General features: G+C 34.5%; 3 protein-coding genes and 1 non-coding gene across 7 annotated transcripts; 1 reads left to right on the top strand and 3 right to left on the bottom strand.

Annotated features, from left to right (window-relative positions):
* The first annotated feature begins 674 nt into the window (after positions 1-674).
* Positions 675-2,465, top strand: LOC120083288 (putative N-acetyltransferase HLS1). The gene is made up of 3 exons (XM_039038964.2): positions 675-1,096; positions 1,184-1,765; positions 1,861-2,465. Exons 1-3 carry the CDS (start codon positions 914-916, stop codon positions 2,287-2,289), a joined length of 1,194 nt encoding a protein of 397 aa, XP_038894892.1. The 5' UTR covers positions 675-913; the 3' UTR covers positions 2,290-2,465.
* A 3,292-nt stretch (positions 2,466-5,757) lies between these two features.
* LOC120082472 (SAGA-associated factor-like protein) lies at positions 5,758-9,829 on the bottom strand. Of its 4 annotated transcripts, none has more exons than XM_039037655.2 (4): positions 9,636-9,829; positions 9,209-9,283; positions 6,210-6,521; positions 5,758-6,107 (listed from the first exon to the last, which is right to left on the bottom strand). In XM_039037655.2, the coding sequence occupies exons 2-4, from the start codon at positions 9,248-9,250 to the stop codon at positions 5,925-5,927; spliced, it is 537 nt and encodes a 178-aa protein (XP_038893583.1). In that variant the 5' UTR covers positions 9,251-9,283; positions 9,636-9,829; the 3' UTR covers positions 5,758-5,924. The 4 variants fall into 4 exon arrangements, with proteins under 4 accessions (XP_038893583.1, XP_038893585.1, XP_038893584.1 ...); XM_039037657.2 differs by lacking the exon at positions 9,636-9,829 and adding an exon at positions 9,509-9,611; XM_039037656.2 differs by lacking the exon at positions 9,636-9,829 and adding an exon at positions 9,468-9,610.
* Positions 9,820-9,891, bottom strand: TRNAE-UUC (transfer RNA glutamic acid (anticodon UUC)). The gene has a single exon. It is a non-coding gene; the product is annotated as a tRNA-Glu (tRNA).
* A 5,903-nt stretch (positions 9,892-15,794) lies between these two features.
* Positions 15,795-18,568, bottom strand: FOLK (Phosphatidate cytidylyltransferase family protein). Its single transcript, XM_039037574.2, is given in 7 exon segments — positions 15,795-16,243; positions 16,358-16,472; positions 16,566-16,681; positions 17,037-17,168; positions 17,266-17,333; positions 18,173-18,391; positions 18,394-18,568. Coding segments are annotated over 7 exon segments (972 nt in total). The 5' UTR covers positions 18,538-18,568; the 3' UTR covers positions 15,795-16,065.
* Positions 18,569-27,548: the final 8,980 nt, after the last annotated feature.

Below are 27,548 nucleotides of genomic sequence, written 5' to 3'. Positions count from 1 at the left end.
AACAAATCAATTAATATAATATAATCCACAAGCACTTTGCTTTATGCAAAAAAATCATGCACTAAATTTTAGGCCAAGATAGGGAGAGATATTATTATTATTATTATTTTATTTTTATCCTTTTTCCCTGCCGGCAAGTGGCGACAAACGAAAGATGGATCCAACAGCCATTGCCAAAAAAAAAACCAAAAAAAACAATATATATATAAAAAAATTTGGTTAAATCTATGATTAGATTCTTATAACTAGTTTACATTACATCCACACGAGCAAATAGGACTTTAAGCAAAATTATCCGTACTATATACATCATGAAATAAAATTTAAAATATATATATATTTTTTTAATATTAGAAAGAGACATTAAAAAAATTAAGTTTAATTTATGAACCAATGAGTAAGAGACACAGAGAAGAACATATTCTTAATGGGGTGTGCTCTATGGCGTGAGCCTGAGGTTATCCTAACGTTGTAATAATCTAATTAAATTACATCAAAAATGGCAAAAACTTCCAAACTAAAACCACACAATATATCTCTGTCTCAACCCTGTGTGTGTGTGTGTTTTTTTTTCCTGAAGAGGGGGAAAAAAAAGAAAAAGAAAAAAAAGATCCCATAAATGGAACCCACCAAAATTGGGTATAAAATGCCAATCATCAGACTCAAAAATTTTCAAGCCCCTCAAGTTTTTTTTTTTTTTTTTTTTTTTTTTCTCTTTTGCACAAAAGAGAAAGCTAGGAAGCTAGCTGCTAGCAATATTATGTCTTTTAAAGGGTTGATTGAACTTACAGTTTATCTATACGTATAATGGCTAGAGAGAAGTAGTATATATATAGTATTTCTGATAGTTTTCCAAAGAAAAAAGTGGGGAGGTTTTTTTTTTTGTTTTTTTTTTTTTCAAGTTTATAGAAAAATGGGATGTGAAGAAGAAATTTTGATAATAAGAAGCTATGATGGGCAATCTGCAGATAGAGGTAGAGTGGAAGATCTAGAGAGAAGATGCGAGGTAGGGCCATCTGAAAGAGTTTTTCTCTTCACAGACACTATGGGTGACCCCATTTGTAGGATCAGGAACAGTCCCTTGTACAAGATGCTGGTATTTCTATTACCTTCCCACCACTCCCTTCCTTCTTGTTTTTAAATATACCACAAACCTATCAACTCAAGTTTTTCGTTACTTCAGGTCGCCGAAGTGGATAACCAGTTGGTTGGTGTGATTCAAGGCTCGATAAAGGTGGTAACAGTTCACCAGGCGCCAAAAGACCGGGCTAAGGTTGGCTATGTTTTAGGCCTTCGTGTCGTGCCGTCATTTCGACGTCGAGGTATTGGTTGTAGCCTTGTGCGACGGCTCGAGGAGTGGTTTGCAGTTAATGATGTAGATTATGCTTACATGGCAACTGAGAAAGACAATGAAGCCTCTGTGAAGTTATTTATCAACAAGCTTGGATATACTAACTTTAGAGTTCCAGCGATTTTGGTGAATCCAGTGAAACATTACCGATCATATCACCTCCCTTCCAACATCCAAATTGCTCGCCTAAAAGTGGATGTCGCTGAGTTTCTCTACCGAAAATTCATGGCCTCTACGGAGTTCTTCCCCCACGACATTGATCAAGTGCTCAAACATAAGCTAAGCCTCGGCACGTGGGTTGCTTATTATAAAGATGACGACACCTCCTCTACCAAATTCGAAACAAACGGTAGCAAGTCGGAAATAGCAATACCAAAGAGTTGGGCAATGCTGAGTGTATGGAACAGTGGAGAGGTGAGTGTTAAACTACAACTATCAATACAAGAAGCTTGCTTCTTAAGCCGATAAGTTACAGTATATTTAATCATTTCATTCATTTTTTCCACAAGGTGTTCAAGCTACGACTAGGAAAGGCACCATTGTCATGCTTAATATACACGGAGAGCTCGAAGGTGATAGACAAGATCTTCCCATGTCTGAAGTTGCCATCGATACCGGATTTCTATGAGCCATTTGGATTCTACTTTATGTATGGTGTTCATAGGGAGGGGATGGGAACAGGGAAGTTGGTGAGGGCGTTGTGTCAATACGTGCACAACATGGCGGCCGCAGCGAGGGACTGTAAAGTAATAGTAACAGAGATTGGAGGGGAAGACTCGCTGAGAGAAGAGATTCCACATTGGAAGTTGCTGTCATGCCCTGAAGATTTGTGGTGCATAAAGGCATTGAAGAAAGAAGCAAGAAATAGCCTACATGAGTTGACAAAAACCCCACCAACTACAAGACCAGGCCTTTTTGTAGACCCAAGAGAGGTATGATGATCAAAATCATATCAATATTAATAAATCCCAAACTTACTTTAGTTAATCACAAATCACAAACTAAACCAAAATCCAACATATAAACTATAAACTTTCTATCTTTTATGTACATACCACCATGTACACACTTCCAATAATAATGGGTTGATTTTTGTTGTTGTCCCTAATAAAAACTATGACTTGCCTGATTTTTGTTTTATTCTAACGATAAAGATCCATTTTGATTTCCTTCCATCTAACCATATTCAAGCCCATGAAACACGAGCCCTTCCATAATGTTAGGTGAAATTTTTGTTGAATGATGTACTGTATAAAAGGGGACCATAGTAGATTTTTATGCAAGGTTCAAGAAATCCACACTTGAATTTGAAATGACATATATACTCATCGAAATAAACTGGGCTATCAAGTGAGTAATAACTATCTTATTCAAGATGTCATGATCTTATACACACGACATACTCGAAAGAATTAATTATATATCAATGGAGTTGAAAAGAATAATTTGGGCTAAAAAGTGAAGATGCACCTCTAAAACGAGTGGGAGGAAGTATGGATGGGTTTTTTTGAACCTCACGTCATGTGTAAAGGCATGTTTGGAATGATTTCTTCAAATGCTTAAAATAATTTTTCAGCACTTGGAATTCTTTTTTAAGCATTTGGAAAGTCATGTTAAGCATTTCCTAACACCGTTCAGATAGGTCTATATCTAGAAAACCCGTGTCAAATGGAGTGGTGGGAGCTTTTATGTTGTAACTTTCACAACGGTGACAAAAAATCTTGAAAGATTTCCCTAATTAGGAGCCACCTTTGCAGTGTCCTTTGCTACTCTAAATAATAATACCAATCTCTCTCTGCTTTCTTCGGACAACTCAATCATCAGCCTGAAGGTGGTCCTTTCTTCATTATTCCACCTGGCTATAACCCTCTTTCTTTCCTTCCCGCAGTAAAAAAACATCATACTCAGAATCCTATTCAGACTGGGACGAAGGACATTTTGAAGCATAATTTCATCTTGTTTTTTTGTGCTGCTTCAAGTTCATGTCCGTCAGATCAGTTCGTATAAGCAAAAGGATCTACAGTAGCTACATGAAACCAAGTCAATCTATTCTTTAACCAAAAACTAAGTAAAGTGGCAAGTGGCATAAATTCGACTGGAAATATGATATGTCTAAAAAATTGGATCAATTCACTCTAATGGGAAGTTATTTATGGAGGAATCCTAAAAGCTAAAAAGGACATAAATTTCAAATTATCTTGTTTGTTTATACAAGCAACAAAAAAGACACTTATAAATGAAATTATGGACAATATTACAAATGTAATCTTTTTGTTTGATTAAATAAGACTTCATAAGTTTGTCTGCAAGTTAAGATCATGTTCATTGATACAATAATTCAATGTTTAAATTGTAAATATGGTCTTTGTGGTTCAGAAAAAGTTACAATTTAATCTCTATAGTTAGATAAAATCTTCATAAATAGTCCTTGAGACTACTTATGAGGATTTTATCATAAGGACTATTAATGAGGCTTTATTAAATCATAAAAACTAAATTCTAACTTTTAAAAGGATTAAATTCTAACTTTCTCCAAAGTATAAGGATCAAATTTGGAATTTAATCTCATTTGATTGTATCTAGTTATTGTTAAGATATTAGTAATCTATTTTATTACTTGAAAGTTCAAATTCACACCGGACAACTATAATACTATGTTCCAGAGAAAGAACAATAATTTGATTTAAGATAATTTATGGTGCAAATAAGTATCAGAAATAACGTTAAAAACTGTAAATATTTAATTACGTGTTAACATGAACTTTGAAGGCCGGAGAAAAAATGCTCCCCAATTTATTAATCATTTATATTTAGTTAGATCTAATCTGCAAAAATATACACAAACCCAACATTCTCAGAAGTAGCATAGTTTATAATGATATTACAAAAGATCTTGAAAAGATTATCAGCTTCATGTAAATTATTAATTTAATCCTCTAACTACAAATTTTTCAGAGATCCACCAGTGACATCCAAATATCTAAAATATGATATGAAGGAATAGGGGATACAATATATTGAAGAAAAGCCAAAATAGGAAAAGAAACAAAAGCAGAAAAGAGTGGATAATGAATTATTCTGTGTGTTCCTGCCAAGGAAGGAAATTCACCCTCCCACTTTTTTGTTAGTGCTAATGATAAACCTTTTCAAATAAGAGCATGTGTGGCAACAACTATAAGGACTTCATAAAGTTTCTAATCATGATTAAAATGAAGATAATGATGATACCTTTGGTGTTTGATGATGTGTTTATTCCTGCTAGAGGTAGGACGTATTTTTCCTCCAAATCTTCTAAAGAAACTACTTTATTATAGCTGAGTGGAGCACCTGCACTTCATTAGTGGTGAATTTGTGGTTTATAAGAATTAAAAAAATTAATCATTATTTGAGCTCCCGTTTTGGAAAAAGGTTATTTAGAACAGTCGCCGCCTTCATGACAGTTGGATGCATAATCACAAGTATTTTACAATTTTTCTCTCTATCTAAAAATTATAAAAGTAATAACCACATTCTGGTAGAAACATTCATAATTTTTCCAATATTGGCTCTATTCTCAATTGATTTAATATACAAGTGCATGAGAAGGTTCAAAAACAAAGGGCCATGTTCAAGAAGCCATTATCTAATACTTCTTTTCCGATTAGCCTAAGAATTGGGAAGTATTGCAGTCGAAAATTCAAAGCAATTCGATGGCAGAAAAAAGAATGGTTTGTGTGAGAGAGACGTATCTGAGCACAACTCTTGTTCAATATGCACATAGAAGAAATCAGTCATTCAGGTCTCATAAGCTTCCAAGCACTGCCCTATGGTCCCTGCAATCAAACTTGAAATCTTTGAGCAAATTGAAGTGGAGCGTGGAGACCACTGATGCAGACTTAACTAACATTCTAGTTTCTTCAGTGGCTGAGCATAGATTGGCAACCTTTTGGACCACCTTCCTGCAATTTGCTTCCATAAAATTGTTAATAGAATTTCTAGCAAAAGAGCTGAATATCTAGGGAGCTGTCAGAAAATGAACACGGCAAGAGTTTAACTGCCTTTATAATCTTTGTGGCCCCTTTCAGAGGATCCAGTATGAAAAAGACTTAAAGTTTATGGTAGGAAATTGAAATATTTGAAACATTTGGAGATAGCTTCCTACTTTTAAATGATCCTCAACTACTCAATTTTACAAGATTTGAAACATTGAAAAAATTATATATGTTCTAAGTAGGTAACCACCAAAGATAGAACCCCACATAAAAAAAAGTATCCAGATTGATCAATTACACTCAATTTTATAATTAAAATTGAAGAATTAAATTAGAATTGCATGAGATTCCTTTTTTTTCGAACTTCTGTACAAGATCTTCAGCATCAAAATTTGGGACAGTTGAAAGTAATGATGAACTCATAGTACATCCAGATTCCAGACATGATATATTTTTTCCCATGTCATTAATGATAGCTCACATAAAGAAGTCATGTACAATAAAACTGAACATGGCAGCAGGTATCATTATGTTCCTGCAAGCACATTTAGATTACAGTATGTTTTTCCTAAATTGGAATAATTTGGCCATTGCTCTATTGTTCATGGGTCTTCAGATATACCATTTGAGTACTCCTCCCCTGCAAGACTAGACGTTCCATTAAGTAAGCGATTCGTGCTGGTGGAATTAGAGTAAGGGGAATACGCAGAAACAGGATTGCCTCGTGAATATCGGCTCTGGGCAGCTGTACTACTTCTTGTCACTTTGGGACGAGCCTTTCTACCCTATAGCAGAGTAGACAGTTGATGAGACAAAGTGAAAAGAGATCAACAAAATAAAAGCAGAATGTGTCTGAAAAACATATATTAAAAGGGGCAGAGAGTTACCCTTCCCATGCATTTCTCTAAATGAGGGGCAAATCTCCCAGCCATAATTGATCGACCACAATTCATGCAATCAAATATTTCGTTCGCAACAGAAGGATGAGTTTGTCCAAAAATATCAACTACATATTTTCCGTTTGCTTCACTACTATTGCTAGAATCAGCTACTCTTACTCGTGCCTGTGCTGAAAGTCTTAATTCTTCTTCTTCCTCTTCTAAGTTACGATCAAGACCTAATCTTGCTATTCGATGACATTCCGATGCAATATCAACAATCACAGAATCCAGAAGATCTCCAAACAAATTAGATGACAGCTGCAAATATGACCAGAAAGCAACAGAAGTTCCAGTTCCATTAGTTGTAAGGAAGTCAAAATTGATTACTAATTATTATACTTCTTTGGTTTCCATGAAATGATTGACACATCACCCATACTTAGACTAAGCCTTTTCTCACATTAAGGAAGTTAGACGAAGCTTTCAAATAATTCATTGGGCTAGACATGTTGGCTAGGTGCTTGCTAACCAATGTAATAAAATACTTTCAAAGATTACACCTTGAGACAAGAATCTCACTCTTAGCCTTGAAACTCGTACACCTTCTTTGGAGCATAAAAGGCATTATCTATAAAGCACCGACACTCCTAAGATGGCCAATTGTCAGTGTCGGACATGTGTCCAACACCGACACGCCCCGACACGCCTCCGACATGTGTCCGACACGCCAGCTATATTTTATTATTCTTTTAAATTTCCAACACGACGGGGACACGGTTGGGACACGGCACGGAAAAATTAAAAAGAAAAAACAATGAAAGCTTATAAAACTAAAGTTAGCAGCCCAAAAGCATCAGCCCAAGCCCAAAACTTTTAGGTGGTTGTGTTTTTTATTTTAATTTCTCAAAATATATTATTCCTTTCCACTTTTCTTTTCTTCAAAATATCAAAACTCCCGAGTCCCCATGCCCAAAACGCCACGCCTCCACGCCCACTCGATCGACGGCCGGCCACACCTCCACGCCCAAAACACCACGCCGGCAATTTCTCCACACCCAGACACACCGGCAACAACTTCTCCACGCCCAAACTTCGTTCAACTTCTCCACGTCCAGACTCGCCGGCAACTTCGCCACGCCCAAGAAGAACTCCTGAATATTTCAAAGGAGAGACAAAAATGTGGGGCATTGGAGATTCATTTGAAGATGTGGGAATGCTTGAAGTAGCTAGTTTATCTTTGGGGGAACAGAATTGGAAGAGTTTTTACTGATGATGGTGATTAGAATGAAGCTTCGAGTAGTTAAGAGGACATGGACAAGAATGAAGAAAATACGGCTTGGCTTTTTTGATTCTATTTTGTGGTTTTGTAACTTTTGTGGTGTTCAACTAATTACTAAAACTTGTTATGACTTATGACATTAGACCGTTAGTCATCTTATCTATGGTTGTATGGTTGTTAATGATGTTTTTAAATGGAATATTTCCCAATATGTTTATTTCACGACATATATTTAATTTTTTTAATAAAAAAAAATAACGTGGCCCCGACGTGTCGTGTCCTACTTTTTTTAAAATTGGCGTGTCGTCGTATCGCCGTGTCGTGTGTTGGTGTCCATGCTTCTTAGGGCATTATGACTCAATGCAAACACACCAAAGGTTCAAAGTCTTTATACCCCATATATTAGCTAGAAGAATAATATTAATTTGCCCCATTATTAAGAAAAATAGAAGTTTTTTTTTTGTGTATGTAATGCTAATACATTTTCTTTTATTTTCTTCAGAAAAGAAACATTTCAATGAAAAAGTAAGGCTAATACATGAATTGTGGCAGTCTAACCTATTGGTATCTTTACGACCTAGGCTTAGTGATGATAGTGGTGACATTAAGAATGACCAGTTAATTCTTTGTATTGAAGTGGCCATTTACCGGACTGATCAATTTTTGTATTTACATAACCATTATTTTTTATTTAAGAGGTCACTCCTTGTGACTTGTGAGGTTGAGCATTTGAGTGAGAAAATTGGGAAATGGCTAGGTTTAATGCCTCCCTTTAGGCCTCGGTTACTAGGCCTCTTTGTAATTATGACCATTGTCTTCTATTTTTTCTTCTTTGGATTGGAGTTCTCTCCCGATTCTTTTTTCTTTGGGACTCTTATGTTTGGACTTGTTTTTTGTATGTCCTTGTAATCTTCTATTTTTTTTATGAAAGCTTGGTTTCTTACCAAATTAATATACATATAAATGATCATACAAATTTTGGATTTGTATAAATTTTTATTAAAATTGATGTTAATGTCTCATGCCACCTTGAGGTTTATCCCTGACCTCTTTAAGAGAAAAAGCTTGAGACGCCTTTAGAATGTTTACAGACCATTGCTAAAAAAATCTTTCAAAAGAACCAGCCAGGTGCATCTCAATCTTCTTAACAATCCAGGAAGAAATATCATATATTGCACACACACGGCTTCATATTTTTTACAATTCTATTACTGGAACATACCAATGAAAATAAAGAAAACTTACTGCAAAGGAATCTCACAGAGAACGAAAATACAATTTCGAGGGAACAATCTGGTTGAGTATCATTAAACTGAGGGAAGTCTGTGAAAGAAAGCTTACTGATTGAGTAGTTTCTTTGTGGTTAGTAACCGGTTTGGTTGATTACATTAGGATTATTTAATAGCTTGTAAGTTAAACAAGTAAGACTGTTAGGCTTGTAAGCCGTTTATAACAGTGGTACAGTACCATTGTTCTTTTTTCTAGGAGGTAACTAATTCGAGAACCGATGGATTGCAGACGCTCAAAATACTTCAGGGCAACATCAACGTTATAATTCCATTGTTCTCTTGTTACTCGCATATTCCATAGCAATAATTAATTTAAGTTTTTATTCTTCACTGTAAACAAAGCCATTATAGCTACTACCTTCATTTCTCATTATTCATACACTAAGGTGCTAAATGCAAATAAGAAAAAGAAGAAGAAATATAAAGGGAAACGCCACCTGAGTTTGTGAAGATGCATTGTCCTCATTCGGCATCGACATGGATCTAGAAGCAGAAGGAGTTTCAATATAGGCCTAGAAACATAATAACCGGGGCAAATGTCATTAAACACAGCGATTTATCCAATTTCAAGCAATACAGTACAGAAAATAAATCCAATTTAAAGGATCATCAATCTATTCAAAACCTGAAGTTGAATAAGAGACTAACGAGAAGATTTACACATTTTCTGAAATTAATCAAACTTGTAAAACTAACCGATCAAACAAAATACAAAAAGGAAAGAAAAATCTCTTAACATTCTAAATATTGCAAACTGGCATCAAACACAACATTTCTTGGAAATTATTTACTGGAAAAATGTTCGTAAGTTAGCGAAATCAATGAGGAATACAGAAAAATGCAGAAAGATATAGCTGTACTTACTTATATGAAGTTGAATTCGCAGCAAAAATGAACAGAGTTTACAAATCCAAGCACAGTGGGATCCGAGAAGACTACAAAAAGAGGGAAGCTTCATCGAAAAGAAGACGAGGGTATCGGAAAATATGTTAAATAAAAATAAAAAATAAGAAATAAGAAATAAGAAGAAGAAAAATGGGGGAAAAAATTCCGTTGCCGGGAATCGAACCCGGGTCTCCTGGGTGAAAGCCAGATATCCTAACCGCTGGACGACAACGGAAGTTGTGGTGATTGTTGACTTAAAATTCAATATATTATATACTATTGATAAGACAATGAAGCAAATTGATTTTTTGTAATTACATTTTCTTCCTAAAATATGTTAAACATATAAAATAGCCTCTAGTTTTTTCGTTTTTTTAAGGCACAAACTTATCAAGTTATATGAATTTTATATAACTTCAATTTTATCAAATTACACCTCGAAATTAAGGTGAATGTTGTAATCTTAATCTTAAACTTGAAAAATATTACAATTAATACTTTGATAAGGTTTTATTTCAAAATTCAATGAAAGAAAAAGTATTCTCCTATGTTTTTAATATACTATAAAATATATATGATGCAAATTCGAAAAAGATTTCATAGAAAAATAATATAAGGGCTGAATTTTGAGTTTTAGCAACATTATTTATTAAACTATGGATTCATCAAACTTAAATTGGTCCAAAACTTAATATTATTGAAACTGGTAAATTTATACAAACTTTTACATTGCTTTTTATTAGAATTAGTGAATGAATTAGAAAAATTAAATAGATTATCTAAATTGTAACACCTAAATAAGTCTAATGTCTAATTTTATGCCATTGAAAGTTTAGTGAGAAATTTTTACACCAGTGTCAAGTTATTATCTTATAAAATATTCTAACACATCATTTGAAAAAGAAAAATGTGTTGGTGGGTGATAAGACTTTTATAAATGGATTAATTAGGTTTTATGTGTTAAGCATAAAAAGGAGATTTAACGATACTTATAATAATTTCAAGAGGTCTAAAATTTCAAGACAATTGTGCATCTCTCTCTCTTTCTTTTCTTTGAACAAACAAGTCAACAACGAATTATAAACCAACATCCTTAGATACACATAAACAAACTTCTCAAAGTGAGGATAAAGCATAAGAGAAGAATCATGCTTATGTCAAGAAATTGTGACTCTATCTCACATGGGAGAAAGAAACAACACCAAAATCAATCACAGCGACCTAGCTTCAACAATTTGTTTTTTTTTAAAAAAAAAATAAATAAATTTAGGAACTATTTGGAAAACGGTGACATATGATGTATAGAGTTCATATGTCTATGTTTTGAGTACAGAATTGAGTTCGTTAAGGGTATTTGGTGCAATTCTTTGAATTGTAAATTCTCACTTTCATAGGTTAGAGTCAAAAAGGTTAATCGATCATAAAATAGGCAAATAAACAGGTTAAGGAAAAAAGAGAACAACATCGAAAATTATACTAGTTCATCCCAAACTCGGGACTACTCCACTCTTGAGCAACTGCATGTTCTATTATGATGGAGATTGAAAAGATCTACAAACTTACGCTACGAAACTCTCCCAAATATTCCAACACGAACTATTTAATTTCCAGCACCACAATATAGTAGATTCAGATTAGCACAAAAAAGAAACCTTCAAGAAACCAAGAAAAATATTCACTACAATTTTCAGTAATCACACACTGTCTGCCGTTTTCTTTCTTTTAATTGTCATCTGCTAGGTCACTCACGGCTATCTCACAAATCCCATGCAACATATATATTATGTGTTGATCATAAATAACCTAACCGAGCCAAGTGGATCAAGGTTCAACATTTTTTTTGAATAAAATATGGGTTGTAATTTTTTTTAAGTTTTTTATTTTATTGTTTTTTTTTGTAATGAACAACAATTAACTCACTACATTTCTTTGATGGAAAATTAATTGGAAATTAAAAAATAAATCAAAATATTTTATTCCTGTTATTGCTTTGTATTTTTCCTCTATCATGAAAGTCTTTTTAATTAAATTTTCCCTATCTTCTTAACAGTTAACAGTATGTCACCATATTTCTTCAACAATTCTACTTTCAATTCTTTCGAATATTGATGATCGAGAACAAATATTTATTTTATGGTTTTTTTTGTTATTTGTTATTTTGTTTTGTTTTTGTTTTTTTTTTCTTAACTTTTTGTTCCACCATTCAACTTCATACATACTTCTAAGTTCTTAACTCTTATTTGATACGTGGATTCAATTAAATAAAAATATATTTTACAATTTTTTACATATAAATATTACACTTAACATAGACAAAATACTATTATTTTTATAACCAACAACCCTACAACATACTTTAAGAGTCATAGAACGCATGAGTTGAACATGCACAAAAAGTAGGGTTACCATTAGGGTCTATTTACATGTTCATAAATAATAGGGTGTGTGTTTATGTGTGTGTATATATATAATCATGGCCAATAGTGAGCCAACTTCATGCATACAAAAAAAAAAAAAAAAAAAGTTCATTAAAATAGCTAAGTTGGTCAGTCCTACCAAGTAGATGCAAACAATACTTCTTCCTGGATTGTGGTGGGATTTTAAGCTTATAATAGACAAAGATGGTTGTTAAAGCTGATTATTGAAGGTGATTTTCGTCAAATCGAAGTTTGTAATCATAGGTGGTTGTTGGAGCCTGAAGTTGGTCGCACGAAGATGGTATTGGAGTTGGTCGCTGGACTTTGTCGTCGGAGGTGGTTGTTGGAGCATGGAGTTAGTCATTGAAGTTGGTCGTATGAAGGTGGTCGTCGAAGATGATCATCAAAGGTGATTTTCGCTGGAGTTTGTAGTCAAAGGTGGTTGTCGAAGGTCGAAGTTGTTCGTATGAGGTTGGTCACCGAAATTGATCATTGGAGTTTGTTGTCGGAGATGGTTGCTAGAGCCCGAAATTGGTCATCGAAGGTGGTTATCGAAACCCAAAATTGGTCATCGAAGTTGGCCATGAGAAAGTGGTCGTCAGAGTTGGTTCCTGGAGTGTGGTAAGGATAGTCACCAATGGTGGACAATGAATGGAGTCATTAAAAATATTGGAAGAAATGAGAGTATAGGTAAGTTGGAGTGAGTTTGTAAAATATATACCAACCAAACTCCACTAACATTTAAATTTCGTGGGTCAAACATTGAGTTGGTATATTTTACCAACTTAACTCAACTCATGTTGGTGAACCAAACACCCTCTTAAAGAAATATGAGGAAACCTTGTTGATAAGACGAACCACTTCCAAACAGTCGAATTCGTTCCAAATATTACACACGTTATTAGAGTAAAATATCAGTCTAGCCCTCACAGATAGTCATAGCTTTAAGAACCTTGACCTCGTTGCATCTTGGGAGGAAGTTAAACTTAGCCAAACAAACACAACCCACATGATCTTGAAGCACCCAACCAAAGCCACTAGCTGGCTAACAGAGTTCTAGGTTGCATCGACGTTCAATTTCGACCAACTCATTGGAGGAGATGTTCAACCACCAATGATGGATTGAGCAGGATATATTTGATTCTCCACAGTGACTTTTTATAAGGATTAAAACGGAAAGATATCATTTCAATAATGAATTTGACAATGCACTATTACTATTTGAGTCATTTGCAACTCTCTGGACAAAAAAATGCAACTTATTTCCAGCATTCCAAATCTACCACGCAATAGTAACGATCTTTCAAGCTCCTTAACAAAACCTCACTCAATAATTTTCATGACATCGAAACCAAATATCCTTGGCAACCTGACATTTCTACATAACATGAGTTGAGGTTTTGATGTTGTTCATGTACAAAACACACAAAAGGTTAGTTTGGACATTTGCCTTAGCTAGGTTAGCTTTTGTAGAAATTATGTCATGGATAATTTTCCGCTAGAGGGGTCTTAGCCTTCCAAGAAAACTTCCACGTATGCATAGAAAAGGACCCCATGGAGGAACTAGCATGATTTAAGCAAAGCCAATCTTTTTTTTATTATTATTATTTTTTAAGGTTATGAGTTTATAATTTTCTCCAATATTGTGATGCAACGTTCTCAAAGAAAATAAAATAATAATTTAACGGTTAACAAAATTTCACCATCTTTTTAGAATTGTCGTTTGCCCATGAGATTAACAATGAAATTGAAAATGACTTAAAATATTAACCAATTTGTTCAACCGCATGTCTATTCATCTTAATAAATATATTTTTGTACTAACAACTTATTAATAGTATTTCCTACGCATCCCTGCTATGTAATCAACCATAATATAATATTTGAAAAATATGTTTTTTTTTTTTTTTTTTTTTTTTTTTTTTTTTGCCTTTAATAAAAGTGATCGAGAGATAAAGGGCACAGTAAACATGTAATGTCCCAACCAATTCTTGTACCCAAGTTGGCAAAAGAAAATGCAACTTTTATTACTTTAAAATTGACAAATACAACTCCAATAATGATTGTTTGGCTCTCCTTCATTAAAAATAATAATAATAAAAAAAAAAGTTTAAATCTTATTTTCAACTTTAAATAATATTCTACCGTGGTCTCTAAAATTTTTAAAATATTCGTTTTAGTCCCAAAACTTTAAATATTATTTTATTTTGATCTTTAAACTTTAAAAATGTTCGTTTTAGTTCCTGAACTTTTAGAAAGTACTTATTTTGATCCCTAATATTAAGATTTTGTTAACTTTTAAACAAAATGACGAGATGACTTGTATTTTTTGTGACTAAGCTACCAAATAAGTTAGCTATGTTAAGAAAATCTAGAATTTCAAGTTTGAACAATGTGATAAAGTGAGAGAATTTAAAAGACATTTTTAGTTCAAAATTTTGGTCGTTCGGTATGTTTGTGTGTTGGTTGTTGGTAGTTTACTTTACCTTCATCTTGCTTAATACATCTCTAACCTAGTCATTCAAAAATACAAGTTTCTTCACATTTCTATTGAAGAGTTAACGTAATTAATAGTACGGACCAAAATAAACATTTTTTAAAAGCTTAGAGACTAAAATTAATGTTTTTGAAAGTTTAGGGACCAAAATAGAACAAGATTCAAAGTTCATGAACTAAAATAGGATTTAAACCTTAAAAATTTTGTTTAATACTATTTTGGTCCCTGTAATTTTGACTTTGGTTCCTTTTTCTTTTTTTTTTTTCTTTTTTTTAAGGAAATAATTTGGTTCATTTTGGTCCCTATACTTTTAAAATGTTCATTTGGTCCCTATACTTTTCACTTTGGTTCATTTAGGTCCCTATACTTTCAAAATATTTATTTTGATCCTTGTACATTCAACTTTGGTTCATTTTAGTTCTTGAACTATAAAAAAGTGACCATTTTAATCCTTTAAAAAAGTATAAATGAAAATGAAAGGGAAAAAATGGTCACTTTTGGAAAGTACAAGAACCAAAATAAATATTTTGAAATTATAGAGACCAAAATGAACTAAAAGTTACAAGTATATGAACCAAAATGAACTAAAACCAAAAGTAGGAGAATAAAAATAGTATTTAAACCTAAAAAATTATTAGCAAAAACCGCCTTTAGAGCATATTGGATATTGCAATTTCCCTCCAAACTTATAATTATATAAAAAGAAAATTGCAAAATCCATCCATAGAGTATAGTGATAGTTGTAATTATACTCTCAGACTTCTAATTGTAAAAACCGAATCCTTAAACTCATATAAGTGTTAAAATTGGATCCCCACATTTACATAATAATAGACATTGCAACAATTGTATAAGTTTGAAGGTTCAATTTTTATCATTTGAGATCTAATTTTTACCACTATTATAAGTGTAATTGCAACTATCACCATACTTAAAAATAGTTTTTACAATTTGCCCTTGTATTAAATTTCGCAAATTTATACCGTATTAGGAATTGGGCCTCAATTTTTATTTTAAAAATGAAACCCCTTTTTAACTAATTGTAAAATGGTCCCCAATTTTTTTAAAAAAATTTAAAAATTAAACCCTTTTCCTCTGTTCTTTGTCTGGTGATCTTGTTTGTTCCCATGGGGCAGCTTGGATTCATCTTCTTCAGCTGATTTTTGTTTCTCTGCATCTTGAAGTTTCAATAATGGATGCATTGTCACTTCACCAAACAAGGCATTTTCTTTCACATAATCAGATGGATTTTTATAAAAATGGCTTCAATAGAATGTCATTATAAATGTCTAATAATAATATCAGCTGGTTCAGTAGAATCCATTCAAGCCACATGATAATACTACATATCACGCAGGATTTGTAAGAAAACCCCAGTGTCCAATCAGATTGTATAAAGCCAAGTTGTTGCCACATGCCTGTGACGTTTCCGAGCGGCCTCCCCAATTTCTTATCCTTCTAGTTGTAGCAACTTTGTGTTTCTGGCTCCCAATTACTAAAAAACTAGGCTCCCTACCAGCAAGGAAGTGAGTGGAACAGTGAGGTTGTCATCAATCTCAGTGCTTATGGGGAGAGACTCCGCAAATGCTGAGGCAAGGGACACAATTAAGAATCCCAAAACCATTCTGTTGCTTCCCTCGACATACCCAAATAATGAGAAATAGTACATATACCTGCCATTCACAAATCACAATACAACCTCTTATTTCTAAACCAGCCCAGAAAGATCACAAACACACTAACTCATTATATTCGACGCTCAAATCCGAAATGAGGAGAGAGTTTACCCAACAGATGCGAGAAAACCAGCAGATGCCATTGCCACACTACCAGCTAGTGACTTGTTTTTGTTGTAAAAGATCTTTTCACTTCCAAATCGCCTTCCAATGATATCAGCAAACCCTGAAATAGTAAAGAGTGAAAGTTGTTATGGGTAAGTTCTAAATTTGTGCTTTGGGAAGCGGTAACAAGTTGATGGAGAAAAGTGAAACGTACCATCTCCGGCACATAAGTTGCATATCAGAGCAATTGAAATGGGGGACGTCCTCCAGTAGAATATACAAACTAATGTAATTGTTACAACATAATACAAAGGCCCCTTCAAAAGCTCCCTGATGGATGAAAACATGCTGGTCAGATCAGAAAATAAAGCATAAATGAACCAAATAATGGGCGCTATGCTTTTGTTTTCCGAGTCTTGTCCAACATTTGTATGGATAAATGGTTCTAATTCTTTGCATTCTCTTGGAGGATTATATTTCATGTACTACTATTGAATAAATACTATCAACTATTAATTTTCAGACACGGGAAACCAGTAGATGATATAACAATTGAGCCAAAAAGATTCCAAATGACAAACAATGAATGGAAGAAGAAGCTAACAAATGGAGAGAGAAGTTTTCCTTCGATTCAACATCGTTTGGTAAATTGTATACTTGGATTAATCTCTTTACGAAGTTGTACCTGTAGTCTCCATATCTGCTCATTGACTTCACCGTAGCCTCATCTTTCAATATTCCGAATCCCAAGACGAGCATTCGTATTATATTACCACCGGGAATTAGAGACGCAAATATTGCTCCTCGATAACCAGAACTACGATAAGGAGTAGCATCGTTTGATTCAAGCATATTAGTGCAAATAAAGGAGTAGGAGAAGGGTCAGAAATAACTTCTTTTCAGTCTAAGTTCACCTGAACATAGGCCAGCAAAGCATGAAAGCAAGCCCAATGCTTATATGAACAAGCTTCCTGTTCAATTTCTGAACCAATTATAGGTAAGTACACACCTCTGATAAAAGATCAGAATTGTTTCACATTTTGAAGCCTTGATATTTCCACTGATAATCATTTTCAATTGTCAGAATATGCATAACATTGATTATTTATCAGCACTGTACATAGAACATGTGCCTTGTTGAACAGAACCAATCACTTTCTTATTATAAGAATAGAATACCAACCGCCATAATCAATTTGGAGGCAATCCTTCTAAGATATCCTCTTTTTATTTACTTGACTTTGATTTTTTTTATTATACTTTAAAAAGAATCATATAACAACTTGCTATATTGATTTAAGATTTATCGAGATTATGACTTTTTTGAGTTCAACAATTGCAGAAGTGAAGTGATCGAATAATCAACCTTTCGAACCATAATAGGTGCTTTATCTCTAACACTGGGTTCAGATTGGGCACTGAAGCTATGTTTCAGAGTGCTCTAGACATGACCAAACCCAAACTAAAAGCATCTTTTCTTTGGACAAGACACTTACCACTTAAAATCAATAACACAAAAGTGTTTTTTGAAAACAGTAAAAAATCCTTGAAGTGCCATATGGGAAAGAACTCCCCCACAAACTAGAGCTTTATTGTCCCAAAAGCAGCAGTAGAATCAAACATACTTGTTACTCAGCACTTTTGCCTAAAATAATTATTCAAAAACCACTCTCAAACACGAACCCCAAAGGTTAATCACTAACTAAAACATTTCCCCTGCAGTTTATGAGTTCGTCCTATTGGATTCCTTCCTTAGATAATTTTCTTTCCCTCAAGTCAAGGGGAAAAAAATGGAAAATCAGTGGATAAAAGGAATAGAACCTGGTCGAGGCCACGTTTCGCCGTTTCCGCCCATAATCGAAGCAAAGATAAGGCGACTACGCCGGACAAGGCGGTGGCGCAGATGTCGGAGACCACCGGATTTTCAGGAAACAACATAACTGCTACTGGGCAGTGTTTCCGACGGGTTTTCGACCGAGATCTCAAAGCGACGGTACCGGAGCGGAAGATTGGCGAAGAGATAGAGTTGAAAGAGACGGAAACTGGTGTGAATCGAGAGAGAAAAGTTGGGGAGCTGAGGGGAAAGAAAGGGCCAAACGACCCAACTGACGAGCGGAATCGAAATTGAAGAATTGTACCCATTTTTGGTTCACTTGAAAAAGATGGATTGAACGAGAAGCGGCCATGGAGGCTCAGCATGAACGTGGTCGCTGAGCTTAAGTGGGTTTTGGGGGCAAGGAATTAATGAACCAACAGGTAAATGACAAAATTGGATAAAATATTTAGCCTAGTTTGTTGAATAGATGACTCAAAAATTAAACAACAAACTCGATTTTAAAAAAAAAAAAATGTCAAAGAATCCTTTGTTGATGTGAAATTCGGATGAGATTATCAAAATCACGTGAAAAAATAGTCTCGCTTTTGCTCATCTCACTCTCTCTTCATTTTCTCACTCACAAAATCACTCCTCTCCCTCGCTCTTACTCATCGGAGTTGGTCGTATTGGAGCTGCCCACATGGACTCGTTGTACCATAGAAGAAGAAGACGTACAGAGGAGAAGAAGTCGGAGAAGAAGAAGACGACGTGCAAATGAAGATTTCTTGCATTGGAGAAGAGAAAAAAAAAAAAATGCACTGCATGACATCAGCAAAGTAACATTTAACATTTTTTCAAAAACTAGGTCCTTTGCTATTTTGGACCTTTAAAATGGGTCTTTTGGATAATCATCTCCTAAATTTTAACATATTACATTTTTACTCCTATCCTAAGATTTAACTAAAAACTAAAAAAACACTCTTCATCCCTAAATTTTTATGAAATAACAATTTGGTTCATGAACTTTAGTTTGTAACAATTTAGTCTATATACTTTCAATTTTGTATTAACTTAGTTCGGAATAAACTACGTAACAATTTACTCTCCAACATAAAAAAATATTAATAAAAATTAGGTGCCAACTTTTATTATTTAATGATGTCAAGTTTGTATTCTATAAAAATTGAACCTATAATTAGTTCATCGATTTATTTATGTAAAAAATCTCATTAAATCTTAACACCAATTTCCATAATATGGACTAGATCATTACAAATTTTAAATAACAAGGTCTACATTTTTATATAATAAAGTTTAGGAAATAAACTTTTACAGAATTGAAAGTATATGAACTAAATTGTTATAAATTAAACCAAAATTCAGGGACTAAATTGTTATTTCTGTAAAAATCTAGGGACTAAAAGTGATTTTTAACCTAGTTTTTATTTGGTCTCTAGTTATCAAAATGTAACATTTTTATCCTTGAGTTTTGAATTTAGTTTTCAATTGGTCCATAAATTTTTAGATTTTACACTTTATCCCTAAATAACTAATGTTTGCTTTTAGTCCTCCATGTTAACAAATTAATGTTAATAGTGATATAAATTTAATGAAAACTAATTTAGTAAATACAAAAGTAATACAAATGAATAAAGGTGGACATTGGTGAAAAATCATGTATAAAAATGTAAATTTATGAAATCTATGGACCAAACATAAACTAAACTAAAATATCAAAGGTAAGAATGCAACATTTGAAACCTAGAGACCAAATAGAAATTAAATTCAAAATAAATGAATAAAAATGTAACATTTTAAAAATCTAGAAACCAAATGAAAATTGAATTTAAAACTCAGAGGCCAAACAAATATTTTAACAATAAAAATGTAAGACCTAGTATAGACATGTCGTGTATAGTATTCAAAATGTCTTTGAATTTTAAGTTTAGGTCATATTCACCTCAACTGAAAGTTAATCCATCAATGGTAAAGTAAAAAGTGGGTCTCAATTGATTAGGTTTGTTGTCCTTTATATGTATTTCATAATCATAATGAATCGTGGGACCTGTCTCCAAATCTATAATCAAAACATATAATCCAATTAAGGTAGGGAAGGTGCTCAATCTGATTATGCTTGAGAATTACGTAGGACCTACTTCCTTTAAACACTAACAATTTACCGATAAATGTGATAGATTTGTAATTCCAAGTAAACACGATTAAAAGCAATCCAATTACGTTTGTGATCCAAACTCATTACGATTGATCCATCAATGAAATTTCATTACGACTATGCTATTCTTCATTACAGGTTGGTAATTGTGGCCTTAGTTTTAATTATAACTTGTCATTTGAAAAGCTTCACTTGTAATGCATAAATTGGCATTAGAAAAAGGCAATAAGAAAACTTCACCTTAGTAATTACGAACTCAAAGCACATATATCAACATGTTGTTGTTCTCACCCACATGATTTATAAGAAAGTTTTCAATAGACTACAACTAAACACATTTAATTTTGGAGTTTCGATAATCTAGTCACCAAAAAGGAAAGTGAACATTGTTAGTATAGGTAGTAGCTATAAATTCTTTCAAGCCTTCCTTAACCGTACTTTTGTATTCTCGATGTCCTTCTCTTTCTAATGTAATCTCGATTAATTCATATACTCCTCCTAAACTCAAGTGTTACATGAACCATCAATCTTGGAAATGATAATTGTTGTCTTTTCTACTAAAGATGAATAAAAAAGAGTTGATTGATATGTAGCCAATTTGGACCTAAAAAATAGTAAATATAGAGTCATAGTCTTAAATAAAACTCAATTTAAGATTTACCAAAAATAAAAAAGAACTCCTCAAATGGACTAAAAAATATGTTATATGTTCAATTAATTTGACCATATATCTTCAACCAAAACGATTATCCTCATTTTTCATACGTGGAACTGAAAAACTATAATTTTGAAGATATTTTTTTTAAAGATTATAAGGATAAGAGATCGAACAATCAAACCTTTAAAATAGTAAAATAATAAATAGATCTACGTAGTCTTGTTAATATATTCAATTTTAGATGTTTCTATTATATTTTATTTTGAGGATGAGACTGTTCTCAGCTTCTTCAAGTATTTTGTTGACATATCAAATGAAGAGGGGGATAAATTATTAGGGAAAAGAAAGGGAATGGGAAATGGAGAGGTAACCGAAGAAGAGGATCATCTAGGAAAAATAACTTTTGAAGGAGATAGAAATTTGGCACATCATAAATCATCACATTATTATTTTAAATTAATGACAAAATTATAAGTTATTAAGCTTGATACTAATTACCATTAACCATGTATCCAAATTAATCCTAAATTAAAATTGAAAAAAAGAGAAAGTCAAACATGAAATAATGTCACGTAAGCTTGGTTTTGCTAAATTGGATTAGATGGTATTTTAATCTAAATTTAAATGAACCCAAAATAAAGCTTATCTTATGACAAATCGGGCGACCAAACAAATGTCTAAATTAAAAATATGTTTTTGAAAAATATCTAATCCTATTTTTCATTTGAAGAAATGTTCAAATGATTCTTTTAATTTCTCTAATTTAAAATGAATCAATCTACTCCTCTAAAATATTATTCTATAATCTAATAACAAAATCAAATCAAAATAAAATATTCAAAACGAAATCCTATAACTATGGAATTTAAAACAAATCTAACTAAATAAAATAACCAAATTTGACAAATCAAGTATATTATTGCAATCAAATGTCTACGTTGTGGAGTATTTAAAACAAAATCTAATTGATCAAAATAATGAAATGAATAAAGCAATTCATATATAAAGTATGATGTTGTAAACGATCGAATTTGAAAAAGTGTTTTTTAGATAATAAAAAAATATCTAAGGCATTAGAAAAACTTGTTCTTTTTTTAAAGAACATATAAACTAAAAAAAAATACATTGTTTTTCTAAAATTGAATTTTAAAAAGGAAGTTTGTAACACAAGTACCTGTCGGGATTTATGGTGGTGATGTAAAATCTAATAAGAATCAAAACAAATAATTTCTACCGTGAATAAGTGTCTATTAAACATTATCACCCCGCACATTTTCAACTCGCTTGTGAATCAAACCAACATCCCGAAGTTTTCACCTCTCTAAAAAAAACATAAACTTGCATCCTTCCCTATAAGTGCACATGTATTTTGCACCCTTATAGATGTGTGTTGTTAGTTAATTATTGGGTTTGATGCCTTAAATCTCATGGATTTCATAGTTTGTAAATTATTTGTACCCAAATTACTTATTTAATAAAACAAAGTGTTATTTTATGTGATATTTAGTCTACAATACTCAAATCCAAGATCCTAGGTTATTTAAATATAACTTCACCATGTATATGGTAACATACAAATGAATCGTGTTTAAGTAATAACCTGAATTGTATATGGATGTTGGGTACATTATCCTAACGACACTATGAATACTGTAAGAAGGAGGAAGAAAGGGTGACTAAATGATCGTTGTCAAAGACTAAACGATCGTTGAGAGGTGGAGGCTAGACGATCGTTGGGGAAAACGCTAGACGATCGTTGAGAAAAAGGCTAGACGATCATGTCAAATATCTAGACGATCATTAGGAAAAAGATAAACGATAGGGCAAGCGTCTACACGATAGAGGTAAGCATGTAGACGATGGGGTAGAAGACTGCACGATTGGGTTGAGCGTGTAGGCGACAAAAAGTACATGATAGGATGTAGACGATCGGGTTGAAGTGTACACGATAGGATGTAGACGATAGAGGAAATTTACTATATGATAGGTAGAGAGCATAAACGATAGAGATAATTGATTAAGACGATCAACCTTCATGACCGGTATTACTCGTGTAGTGCTATTTATTAGCATAAGAAAAGTCACATGGCAAAATATCAATAATCTACAATAACAAATATGAAAGAGAAAATACATAATTAATCACTAAATAGTGGAACCTGAAGCTGAAGGAGAAAATGCAGAAAAATGAATGGAAAAATCTTTTATTTTCTTCAGTAACATTGCACTCATTTATCATCCCCTCGCAAGCAAACAAGGAGCTGCGACGACTATAAGCTTGGTTTTCAAATTGAGAAAGCGAGGACTCAGTAAGGCTTTTGTCATGATGTCAGCGAGCTGATCCTCAGAGGGAAGGAATCGAACTAAAAGCTGTTTGGAGGCAACCTTTTCTCTGAGAAAGTGAAAATCAATCTCAAAATGCTTTGTCCGGTTGTGAAGCACAGGATTGGCGGCCGTTGAGATTGTCATAAAGCAGCAAAGGGGTGGAGATGTTATTGACACCAAGTTTAGTGAGAACTGATTGGAACCATATAACCTTAGCAGCAGTATTGGACAAACCACGATATTCTGATTCGGCACTGGATCGAGAGACGACCTTTTGTTTAAAGAAGCTCCATGAAATGAGGCTTGAACTAAGGAAGATATAGAATCCACTCGTGCTTCGCCTGTCATTCGGGCAACTGGCCCAATCGGCATCTGTGTAGCAAGTTAAAGCCAAAATAGGGGACTTTGTTAGAAAAATACCATGATTGGTCGTGCCTTTGAGGTACCAAAGGAGCCGTTTTGCTGCTTAAAGATGTGAAGTGGTTGGGGCATGCATGAACTGATAGAGCTTATTGACACTGAAGCTAATGTCTGGTCTGGTCAGCGTACAATATTGGAGAGCACCAACTAGGCTTCTGTATTCAGAGGGGTTATCCAACGATTGTCAATCGATGAGGGACAATGAGGTGTCAACATCCATTGGAGAGTGAATTGGCTTGCAGTTAGTGAGTTGTGCACGTTCAAGAAGACTATGAATGTACTTGGACTGAGACAAATGTAGGTAATCTGAAGAGCGAAGCACCTGAATGCCAAGGAAAAAAGATAAATCACCTAGATCTTTAAGTGCAAATTGAGTATTCAAGCAAATGATGAAGTGCTAAATAATTGTAGGGCTATTTCCAATAACAATAATATCATCAACATAGATAAGGTAATTAAATTATGTGAGTTGCGAAAAATGAACATAGATGTATCAGACTTTGCATTAGAGAAACCCCATTGTGTCAGACAGGTGTTGAGCTTGGAGAACCATGCGCGAGGACTTTGCTTGAGGCCATACAGTGCCTTGTGTAGCAGTAATATGCGATCAGGGTGTTTATCACTGATGAAACCAGGTGGTTGCTTGATGTATACTTCCTCAGATAGATCGCCATTGAGGAAGGCATTGTGTACGTTAAGTTGTCAAATGATCCAATCTTGAGGTAGAGCAATCGACAGAACAAGTCGAATGGTAGTAGGCTTGACTACTGGACTGAAGGCCTCAAAATAATCGATGCCATAGTCTTGGTTGAAGCCTTGAGCAACCAAACGAGCCTTGTAACGAGCAATCTCACCAAATGGAGTTTGTTTGAGTTTGAACATTCATTTTCTACCAATAACTTTGCGATCCTAGGGCAGAGCTATGAGAGACCATGTATTATTTCTGATGAGAGCTTCATATTCCTCAAGCATTGCTTGTTTCCATCTTGGATGAAGGAGAGCTTCCTTGTAGGATCTTGGTTCTGTTTTATCCAAGTCAGTAACCTCGGACACCCAAGCCTTTGGTTTGAAAATGCCCATCTTGGACCGTGTAATCATGGGGTGGTTATTGGTTGTGAGGGGTAGAGATGGTGTTGGTTCTGAGGTGGTAGGAGGGTTGGGGTGTGGGAAAGTAGGGGGAGTTGGGAGAGCAGAGGTAATTGGTGGTAAGGGAGAGGAATAATGGGAGTTGGTGGATCGATTGATGGTTCAGGTTATTGGGAAAGATGGGGAAGGGGTTGGTTGAGAGGTGTAGATGCAGATGTGGGATGAGAGAATGAGGGTGGTGTAGAGGGAGGTAGGTGGAGGGAATAATGGTGATGGACATTGTTGCTGTCGGAATTGGCAGTGACCTGATGTAAGGGAGAAGGGCTGACTGGAATAGGAATGGAAAGAACTTGAGAGGAAGAATGTGAGGGAGAGAGACTGATGGAGAGTTGTCAAGGAAAGGGAAAACGGTTTCATTGAAGATGACATGCCTAGAGACATAAATTCGACTGGTTGTGTGATGAAGGCAGAGATATCCTTTATGCAAGGAAGAGTAGCCTAAGAACACACACGGATGAGATCTATATTGGAGTTTATTGTCATTGAACGGCCAAAGGAAAGGGAAGCAGGTGCACCTGAAGACTTTCAGGAGTTGGTAATCAGGAAGTTTGGAGTATAAGGTTTCATAGGGGAATTTATTTTCAATGAGAGGTATAGGTAGTCGATTGATAAGGTAGATGGCGGTATAGAAAGCGAAGAGCCAGAAGCTATGTGAAACAGAGAAGTGAGCAAGCATGGCTAGACCAACTTCAACGGCATGCCTGTTCTTTCGTTCGACAGTGCCGTTTTGTTGGAGTATGTAAGGACAAGATACACGATGAATTATGCCGAGTTTATCTAGTATAGGAGAGAAAGCTTTGAACTCCCCTCTCTATCAGTTTGGATCGATTTAATAGTGCTAGAAAACTGATTCAAAATCATATCTTGAAATTTAAGAAAACAGGGTAGAACTTCAGATTTAGTTTTCATTGTATAGATCCAAGTGAAATGAGAGAAAGTATCGATAAAAAGTAAGAAATATCTATCTCCATTTACTGAATTGATCGGGGAAGAACCCATACATCGACATACACTAAATCAAAGGGAGAGGGTGAAAGAGAATTAGACACTTGAAAAGGTAAACGATGGATCTTGGCCATTTGACAGTGTTCACAAACTGATACATTTGACTTATTTTTGTACTTCAGTTTGCATTTGGACAAGACAGAATGAACTACTGGAGAGGAGGGATGTCCTAAGCGACGGTGCCACAAAGAGAAATCTGTGAGTGCTGAGATGAAGGCAGTTTGATGAGATAAGGAATGGATAGATCGTGTAGCCGATGAATTGACAGAGAGCTTGTATAGGCCACGATCAAGTGTGCCCCGGAGGAGTGTACTCTTGGTTTGAAGGTCCTTCACAACAAAGAAGTCATGGAAAAATTCAACATAAGCATTATTATCATAACATAAACGACCGATGCTAATTAGATTTCTAGATATTGAAGGTGTGTGAAGAACAGAGTGAAGGTGAATCGGAGTATACGATGTAGATGAAAGGAAAGAGAAGAAACCGGTGTGAGAGACGGGAAGGGACTTACCGTTTCTTATGACAACTTGTTCACCACCATAATAAGAGACAGGTTGTTGGATGTTGGACAGGCCAGGGGTCATGTGATGAGTTGCTCTGGAATCCATATACCAAACTTCATCGGGATGATTTGTTGTTGGAACAGGGGGAGTAGTAATGTAGGATAGCGGCTGAGTTGGGGTTGGTATTGCTTGAGCAAAGTGAGCTTGGGGATGTTGAATAGTTCTATATTTTGGATTGTCAATATTATAGCAAGACAGTGCTGTATGGCCAAACTTGTTACAGATTTGCCATTGTGGTCGATTGAAGGATTGGGATGGTTGATGGGTTGTTGGTCGTGGAGCTCGGGTGGGTGGTCTATGAGATATATAGTTTGTGGCAGTCACAGTAGAGAAAGGAAGGTTAAGGAGAATACCTAGAAGAGATGGAGAAATTCGGAAAGATGACCTGGTAGTTTGCGGCCAGTGAGGACGTTGAGGTTGAAGTGAGAGCTGGGCGACATTGGCTTGGATCTATTAAAGTTGGTCCATAGCAGACTGGGATTTGAGCCGACAGTCAAAAGAAATGAGGAGGCTGTGGACATCGGCGATAGATGGGCGACCAGTTCTGTTCTGAATGGAGGTCACGAAAGGATTGTATTCAGTGCCAAGACCTTCAAGGATGTATGCAAGGTGATCACGGTAAGACAGTGGTTCTTCGATAGCAGCAAATTTGTCGGCAATGTCTTTTATCTTGGCAAGGTATTGAGAGACGCTAATTCCATCCTTTCATTTCTTTTGGAGTTGAGAACGCAAAACCATTATTCGGGTTGTGGAAGAGGATTCATAGACCGTTCAAAGTGCTTCCCAGATTTCCAGTGCGGATTCGTATCCGACGATTTCTCTCATATTATCTTCGTTGAGAGAGGAGTAAAACCAGCTCATGAACATTCGATTGCACTTCTGCTAATAGGAGAAATGGGGATTGAGTTGTAAAACCAGCTCATGAACATTCGATTGCACTTCTGCCAATAGAAGAAATGGGGATTGAGTTGAGTTTGCTGAGGGTTGAGGTATTTTGGTGGCTAAGGATAGGTCCGTCAATGAAGCTTTCAAGGCCATAGCCCATGATAAAGTTGAGAAGCTGATTCTTCCAGAGAAGGTAGTTTGAA

Source organism: Benincasa hispida, chromosome 8, assembly GCF_027475165.1.
Source record: "Benincasa hispida cultivar pf3 chromosome 8, pf3_genome.v1.1, whole genome shotgun sequence".
NCBI lineage: Eukaryota > Viridiplantae > Streptophyta > Magnoliopsida > Cucurbitales > Cucurbitaceae > Benincasa > Benincasa hispida.
The sequence above is the reverse complement of the archived record's forward strand: the minus strand, read 5'-3'. Positions and strand labels throughout refer to the sequence as shown.